Raw genomic sequence first — 9,251 nt, forward strand, 5'->3', positions numbered from 1 at the left:
GGAGTGGGGGGAGGGGGAGAAGAGAGGGGGGAGGGGGAGGGAAATGGGAGGCTGGGAGGAGGCGGAAACTTTTTTTTCTTATTCTCAATAAAAAAAAAAGAAAAAGAAAAGAAAAAAAAAATCGCCCCCAAATTTTTAATCAGGAATGAATCTACGTAAGTCTTATGAAGTGATCTGAACCATCTGACAAAGTTGCAAGCTTGGGTTTATCGAGAGAACAAAAATTTTCTGAAAATATACAAAATTATATACAGATGGACAATTCCTGGGATCATTTTATGAAGCTAATGATAATAACTGTGGAAGAATGTGAAGAGATCATCTTAAAAAGAAAACCCGAAATGTAAGGAGAAATGGATAAACAAACTTCACGTAACACGTTTGTGCAGAGCAGGAAGGTGCAAAGGAAGGAGTGAGGAGGGTTCCCGGTCATCAGGAAAGCCTCCAATGTGAGACGTCTGAGAGACTTTCCAAGGTGAAAAGATTGTGTTGCATTTTGTTTATTTATTTATATGTGTGTGTGTGTGTACATGTGCGCACGCGCACACACACACACAAGCACACATGTGGCGGTTGGAGAACAGCTATTGAGGGTTGACTCTCTCCTTTCCACTGATGTTAGTCCCAGAGATTAAACTCATCAGGCTTGGCAGCAAGTGCCTTTACTTACTGAGCTATCTCCTGGCCTGCGAGGTAGATTTTTTATTTTATTTATTTATTTTTTTGTAGCACCAAGGTAGAGGAGAAACAGTGAGAGGGAGATGCTGCTACTGTCACGCCATGGAAGAGAAAGGGAGGGCAAAGTGCAGGAAAAACAAGGTGGCAGATTGGAGAAAGGCATACACAGGGAACAAAGATTTTTAAAATCTTTCTTCTTTTGTTTCCCTTTGCTCACAATTGCCATGGTGTCTGATCTTCGAACTCTAGACACTAGCTAACAAGGGCTACTACTAATGTCTCCCTAAGTCCTCCACGGACTGTGCCTGCATCCTCCCATCTGGCTGCATCCCTTCTCCCAGTCTGTCATAGTTTCTATGCTGCCTAGATGCCCGCTTAGCACTGAGACAAAACACCAGTGAATCCGAAGCACCTGGGCTTAATACCACACCACCCCATCAAGGACTATCAATATGAGGTCTTTCATTGGGAATGCGCAACTTGAGCTCATCCTGACGTATTTTATTTTCTTTAGAGTTGTTTTTAGAATCAGATGCCAGGTCAGACTAATTTCGTGCCCCAGCTATTCTTCAGTGATCATCAGAAAAGTTGCTCTGGTTCATACAAAAGGTCTTTCTGAATACAAATATCTTTTGTAACCACATTTTAATTTAAAACCACCTTAAACATGAAACAAACCATGGTCCAAACACGCGTGTGCTTGGTAGTGGGCTCATTCTCCAACACGCTACAGAGAAGGACCTCAAAGAGGCGTGTGAGGGAGACTACTGCGTTGATGTTACTTGTGGGAATCAGTTCCTGCAAAGCAAAAAACGAGGAAATGCTTTTTACACTTCCCATCTCATTTGGAGAAGAAACGTAAATCATTTTATAAAAATAGTATCGATATATTCTTTATAACATTTAAACTTATAGAAAACAAAGTGTAGGCACAATAAAAACATCTCTCCAAGATTTTTAGTTTGGCTTATTATATGACAAAATTGTACATAATGTATTCTTATTCTAAATCCCATGATAAATAGAAACTCATGTGAGTTTTAAAAGATAGATATTTAAAATATTTTAATATCTATTTTTATTAAAGTGTGTGTGCGTGTGCACATATGTGCACATCTAGTGCAGGTGGGCAGAGACCCTGGAGTTGGAGTTACAGACAGTTGTGACCACTCAGCATGGAGCTGGGGACTGAATGCAGCTCCTTTACAAGAGCAGTGAGCATTCTTAACCACTGAGCAACCGCTCTAGCACCTAAAATAGTTTTAAAATATAGAAAGTAATTGGGTTTTTTAAAGGTCTAGAAACTATGACGATATAAATAGTGAAGTTAAAGTAAACCTTTTAAGTTATTTGTAATTGAAGAAGTATAAAACCAAGGAAGGTTGGGCAAAGAATGAACATGCTTGCAATCCCAGAACTTGGGAGGTGGAGGCAGGAGGATTAGAAGTTTAAGGTCATCCTCAGTTACATAGTGAGTTCAAGGCCAAAAATGATAGATAGATAAATAAATAAATAAATAAATAAATAAATAAATAAATAAATGTAAAGAAAAAAAAACTAGCTTTAGTTAGTTGTTCTAGCATAGTGACTGTAGATTTAGTTAAGTTGAACAGAATCTTCTGAAACTGGAGTAAGTCAGAGAATTATAGTGCTGTTACCTTGCATTTCTTCCTGCGGAATGCTAAAGAAGGTGGCACTAGCCATTTGAAAAGTTCTTTCAGCAGGGTTTGATGTTCTGGTTCATTTAGAGGCTCTTTCAATGAATTCAACCATGAAGCCACAAGCGGTTCCCATCCTAACTGTGATGGTTCCAAATAAATCATGCCACAACGACTCACAGTGGCAGGCTGGAGAAGAAGCAGAGTTCCTTTTACCTGTCAACTCTCAGTTAGCACTGCAACGGCCATTCACAGCCTAGGTCTGCCTGTTTCTACAGTCTAACACACACCACATGTCCATTCACAGCCTAGGTCTGCCTGTTTCTACAGTCTAACACACACCACATGTCCATTCACAGCCTAGGTCTGCCTGTTTCTACAGTCTAACACACACCACATGTCTCCTGTACAGAGAACTATTTTCAATCAGGTCCTCAGACATTCTACACCTCTTCGTGTTTATGCATCATCCAGTCACAATTTGAAATACCCAAACCTAGTCAATCTTCTTGAAGACGTCTTGACTCTTCTGCAAAACTAGGTCAAATACTTCTAAGGTCTTTCTCTCCCCATCACCCCAATGGATACCAACCTCCTCCACACTCTTAGAGCACTTATGTGTAACTGTGCACTGGGAGTAGTTATTAGAATGCTTCTCATCCCTTTTAAACATACATTAAGTCTTATTCATCTCTCTATCCCCTGTGTTAAACCCATTTTAGGCCACAAAATATTTTGATTTAATTAACAAATAAACAAATAAACACATCACTATTATATTAAGAACTTACGGAAGCCTGTGAAAGGTCCATTGTTTCAAAGATGAGGCTCATTTGAGGAGACATTTGAATGATTTCTCCACTCATAAGGCAAAGCTAAAGGCAAATATTTTTCAAATATTTTAAAATTTAGAATAATAAAAAACCAGAGACAGATATTGGGGCTCAAGCTGAAGATAAGAAAAGAAAAGCAGCCAAGCCACTAGAGAGCTCTTGCCTCTATCCTCAGCATGACTGCAGACTGCAGTGATCTGCACCAAACCTCAAACTGCAGACTATGAGCCCGAGCTCCTGTTTCCTCCCGTCTTACATTCCTCTCTAGTGCTGGGATTAAAGGTGTGTGCCACTACGACCTGGTCTGTATGACTGACTAGTGTGACTAGTTTTGCACTCTGATCTTCAGTCAAGCTTTATTTATTAAAACACAAATAAAATATCACTATAAGATAGAATGAATATGTTTATAGATAAAACATGTGCTATGATAAAGACATTAGTATGGCTGGAAATCAGAAAAAAACTAGTCTAGGCCTATATTTATGAAGTCTCCTTAAATTCTTTTTTTTTTTTTTTACTTTTATCTGCATTTATTTCATGTAGAATTTATTCCCGTGCCATAAGTTTTTGTTTCTTCAGTTTCTTCTGGATATCTTTTTCTTCTGGGCAACCTCCTCTTCTGGCTTTGGAACAATCTGTTCCTTTTCAGTGAGGATCATCTCGATGTGGCAGGGGGAGCACATGTAAGGGTTAATCAGGCCATGAGCTCTGTAAGTTAGTCAGCACAACTTAGGTGCTTTGTTCACCTGGATGTGCTCAATGACCAGAGAGTCCACATCTAAACCCTTCAGTTCAGCATTGCTCTCTGCATTTTTAAGCATGTGCAGCAAAAATTCTGCACTCTTTTTTGGCCACTGACCCTGTGTCCAGCCCCACTGTTTGGCCTGGGCGCACCTACCGACTCCACCATTGTACCATCAGAATGGCACACACTGCTTCTTCAAAGTGACATCTTTCAGATACTTGGTGGCTTTTCGGATATGCATACCCTTGATGGCCTGGGCTGTTTCACGGGTGTTCTTAAAGAGAACCCGAAGGTTTGATCCTCTTGATTTGCATGATTTTGTAGGGTTTTCTGGGTCAAGAGAGTAGCGAACCATCTTCACGGGTCACCTCTGGACACTTACAGGAAGAGCCTTAAATTCTTTAATCTAAAACACTTCCTCTTTTATTAAATATGTTCAAAAAACTCATCAATTGAATTCAGCCTTTTTCTCAAATACTTATCTTTTCCATTATTATTAAACCTACTTTATCTCAAGCTTCTTAGCTTTGAGATTACTAAATTTTAATAGTATTAGTAACTATTGCTATTAACTATTAATATATCAAATTATTTTCGCTACAAAGTCTTTCCCACATATACTTTTCTTTGTCCTCTTCGCTCCTACAATCACCACTCTAGACTCAGGTTTTCCTTGTCTAGTCATAAGTCAACACTGAAGCATATAACATTTCTGGATTCAACTCCTTACATATAAAATAGAGTGGCAAAGAGTTGCACTGTGTAATATGGTAGCTACTAGCCATTAAGAGCTATTTGTATTTCTCAATGTCAAATTAAATAAAGTTTAAAGTTCAGTTCTTTAACGCTTTTATTTTCCTGGTGCCAGAGATGGAGTGAGGGCCGTGCGTATGCTAGGCCGGCGCTCCACTTCTGAGCTGTCTCCGCACTGCACACTGAGTTCTCCGACTATACTAAGGCATTCTGCAAATGAAATACTAACAAATTACAGGTGTCTGATTGATGCAGATATTTCCAGAACTGTAGAACGTTCTACCTGAGAGAACGCATCTAGAATACTTTTAAATGTGTATCAGGTTATATCAATAAGTACTCTTCCACTTGCTACCATGTTGAGATAACATCATCACTCACCCTACTGTGTTGTCTACTAACTACGCACACTTCACCATCACGTACAAATCAGCCGTCAGGCAACCCTTGCCTTGCTGTCACCTACCAGGACCCAAGGATTCTCCCCTTAGCAAAACCCTCAGTTCTTGACCCAATCTCATTCTAACTGCAGCCTGGGCCAGGCTTCATAAGAATGAGCATTTAAAACAAGAGCGTCTTATGTTCCTGACCACCCTGTCTTTATTTATTTACTTGTCCCAGTCATTCATTTCATATAGCTAGAAATTTAGCTCTAAAAAAAAAACTAAGCAATTTTGAACTATTAAATTCAAGCATCTTCGTCTCTCTCCACAGCTCCTTACCATTCAGTTCTCCCTTTCCTCCGCCACTGACACCTAATACACTTCCCCCTTTACTAAGCGTAGATTTTCTTCTCACATAATATATCCTGATTACAGTTTCCACTCCTCTACTCCTACCAGTTCTCCTTCCCTAATACACTTTCTCTTCATTTTTGTAAGGAATTTCTCATTATCTCCTTTGTGAGGTAAGTTCTGCTTTATATCCATTGCTTTTACTATTCTCATGCCATTGGTACAGATAAGGCTGCTTATCTGTAGAGAATATTTCACAAAGCCAGCCTTTGGTAGAATGAGTGGTGATTCATGCATTTTAATTTAACCAGGTCTTCAGTACTTCCCACATATACTTCTATGTTTCCCAGAGCCAGTGGTTCTCTACCTTCCTAATGCTGTCACCCTTTAATACAGTTCCTCATGTTGTGGTGACCCCCAACCATAAAACCATTTCATTGCTACTTCATAACTGCAATTTTGCTATTGTTTTGAATCATAATGTAAATATCTGATATGTGACTCCAAAGAGTCGTGACCCACAGGTTGAGAACCACTGCTAAGCAGATCTGCTTCCCAGTTTGCACTATGGCTTATTAAAATTCTCCTTACATCTGTCAAGTACTGAGGCGTACCACCTCATGAAGACAAGCTGTCATAAGGTTTGTCTTCATCTTTCATCATCACCTCTGTCTATCCAAACTTTCCAGCTACACTCCACCTTTCATCTAATGGTGAGAGCATCCTTATATTTGAGTTTAAATTCTATACTTCATCCTACTGATTAATTCCTGCTTTCTGACTTATCAGTGCTTGTCAGTTTACTTTTTACTCTGAGTGCAATCAATATTACTAAGTGAAAATAAGGAAAAAGGTAATGACCAACAATGATAAGGTACTTAAATATAATTTTGAGTACTAATTAAATGAATTTATTACTTAGTAGAACAGTAATTTCATATGTGTATGGAAATAAAATGGGCGGAGGGAATAACCTAATGGTAGAGTACTTGTTTAACATGTGCAAGGCCCCAGGATTCAGTCCCCAGAGCCACAAAACAAGTATAGAAATAAACTAAAATACAGTTAGATAAGAGAATACTAATACAGGCATGAAAAAGAATAAGGAATAAAGTAGAATACAACAACACAAATACCTCATTACATGGATCAAAACAGAAAAGCATTAAAGATATAAATCCATTAACAGGAAGACAAAACCTGCTAAAACTAATTATTATTGGTTAAATGATGATCTCTAGAAGATATACTGACTTCTAGTATATCTACTTTTACTAGATTATGGAATGTGCATGAATGAACCTTTGGGTATAGAGAATTTTATGTACCTTTATTTTGGTAACAGTTAAGAAAGTGTACAAATACATTAAAATCATAGCATCTCTTTTTAGACTTTTATGCCCATTTACTCTTAATTAAAATAAATATTATAAGACTTCCATTGTCTAGTTCTTTTATACACTGCTCATGTCCTAGGGTAACATTTTACATATAAAAACTCAATTAAAAAAAAGAAATAAGACTTCTTTTCCTGTAAAATATTAAAGTTCTATATGAAATCATATCATTGAAATATCCTTCTCTTTTTTATGGTATCAATGTTTTGTTTACATATATATCTACACACCACGTGTGTGTAGTGCCAAGGACTGAGTTACAGGTGACTGCTGGGAACAGAACATGGACCCTGGGTCCTTGGTTCCTTGAGGAGTAGCCAGTGTTCTTAAGGACTAATCAATCTCTCCAGCCCAACTTGATTTGCTGATAGATTACTGTGGTGGCCTGGATAAGAAAGACCTCCACAGGCTCACACATTTGAATGCTGAGTCACCAGGGAGTGGCACTATTTGAAAGGATAAAAAGGATTAGGAGGTGTGTACGGCCTTATTGAGAGAAGTCCATCACCTGGGTGTGGGCTTTGAGGTTTCAAAAGCCCATGCCAAGCCCCTAGTATCTCTCTCTGCCTATGCACAAGGTAGCTCTCAGTTACTGCTCCGGTGGCTGCCTGCAGGCCTCCATGCTCCCTGCCATGATGATAATGAACTAGCCCTCTGAAACTATAAGCAAGCTGTTAGTTAAATGCTTTCTATTGTAAGAGCTGCACTGGTCATGGTGTCACAGCAACAGAACAGTGACTAAGACAATAGTTATGTCAACGCAGTAGCTTTAATATAATTCATTTTCATTCTATTAAAAACAAATGACTTCCTATAGCATAGTCTTTACTGAAAAGGCAATTTATAAATGTATTCAATTTTTACACACTTTAGCTTGAAAATATAGTCCTAGGATTACTTAATTATGTCTGAATAAGTTCTGGTCTAAACAATAGTGATTTACCTTTTTATTATCATCCAAGACTGTATTCATACTTTCTATCCACAAAGTGTCAATAGGACCATCAAATACAACCCATTTCCGGTCAGGTGATTCTGCTAAGGCAAATTCTCTAAACGTGTTCGCCACGATGCCATCAGTCCACTGAGGAGAGAAGAAAATGCTAAAAGGCCTCATTCATAAATTAAACTGGATTTATCATTAAAAACAGAAATACTTATAGTTTCTTGCTTTAATATACACTGACTACAGGCAAGAGTGTTATCTTGCAGATTACCTCATGAGACACGGGGTCAAACTGCCCAAACAGCTGGCCCATAGTAATTGACTTCGGGTTTACAGTCCTAAACATGACCTTTTCTTCCTCTCCATAGTTGCGTTCATTCATAAGAGTTAAAGTATCAGCCAGCACATGCAGAACTTTTGTCTTAGCAGCAAAAGGCTCTCCTACTAGCATAAAACTATGAAAGAGAATTATAGAATAAGATGGTAAAATATGGCTAATTAAATTATTTATACCAGCATAGAAAACATCACCCTGTGTTAATCACCATATATAATTTTTAAATTTCTAAAATGTTTCTTCTGGTAGATGAAAATACTTCTCTTCTAAACTGATTGAGTGCACACTGAATTTTCCACATTCATAACACTATCAATAGTAGAGTATAACAGAAAGTCTTTAAATGACAATAAACTTTTATTATTTATATATTCTGATTCTGGTCTAACCTATAGAGGTGCTCAACCCTAGATGTATGAGGATTGATTTACTATTCCCTCATTTTAGTATATGTTTGAAGTTTTGCATAATATAAAGGTTTTTTTTTTAACTTTACAAAAATCGTGATTATTAAACCCTAACTTTCCGTGAAATGGCTGGAATCATTTTTCAGTTACTATGAATAACACTTTTCTTTCTTGTTACTTCATGCATATTGAGGAAAAAAGACAAAATAGGAAGATCTTTCAAATAGTAAGTTGAGTACCTTGAAAACAACTGATTATAAAGTCCTTCCCAGGAAAGAAAAATCAAGCAGTTAGATACAAGATGTTATAAAGAGCCTTAAGTTCAATTTAAGTGATCTAGTAAAGGAAAAATTTACATATAATTATGAACACAAAATTACATATCTACTTTAATAATGCCTTATAAAATAAATTATATATACAAAGTGTTTACAGCTGCTTGAATGGTTCCCTACCAGGAAGAGCTCCTGAAGCTTAAACTCCATTAGCTTCACAGTAAATCCCTCTCTGGAAATGGGCACCATGTGTCCAAGTGGATTTCAGAGTTGTTAGCTAACAGTGAGCTGTGTTTACTTCAGTTTCTGACACAGGATCTTCATATATGGGCCATTCTGGCCTGGAATACAAGATCCTCCTGCTTCAGACAGTCATAAGCTACGGTTACAGGTGTGCAACCCATTCCTGGTTGCTACGGTTACAGGTGTGCAACCCACACCTGGTGGCTAGGGTTACAGGTGTGCACCCCTCCCCCCCCTGGCCG

The 9,251-nt window shown here is 38.0% G+C and overlaps 1 protein-coding gene and 1 pseudogene across 1 annotated transcript in view; both read right to left on the minus strand.

Moving 5' to 3' along the window:
- Dnah12 (dynein axonemal heavy chain 12) overlaps positions 1-9,251 on the minus strand; it is a 155,360-nt gene that overhangs the window by 88,671 nt on the left and 57,438 nt on the right. The window contains exons 32-36 of the mRNA XM_050158197.1: positions 8,019-8,202; positions 7,745-7,885; positions 3,128-3,211; positions 2,337-2,525; positions 1,357-1,476 (exon numbers count right to left, since the gene is read on the minus strand). Coding sequence (XP_050014154.1) covers positions 1,357-1,476; positions 2,337-2,525; positions 3,128-3,211; positions 7,745-7,885; positions 8,019-8,202 — 718 coding nt within the window. The remainder of the gene's footprint in view (positions 1-1,356; positions 1,477-2,336; positions 2,526-3,127; positions 3,212-7,744; positions 7,886-8,018; positions 8,203-9,251) is intronic.
- LOC126511214 (60S ribosomal protein L17-like) lies at positions 3,719-4,272 on the minus strand (annotated as a pseudogene).

Source organism: Alexandromys fortis, unplaced genomic scaffold, assembly GCF_014885135.2.
Source record: "Alexandromys fortis isolate MF-2015 unplaced genomic scaffold, M_Fortis_MF-2015_v1.1 scaffold_106, whole genome shotgun sequence".
Taxonomy (NCBI): domain Eukaryota; kingdom Metazoa; phylum Chordata; class Mammalia; order Rodentia; family Cricetidae; genus Alexandromys; species Alexandromys fortis.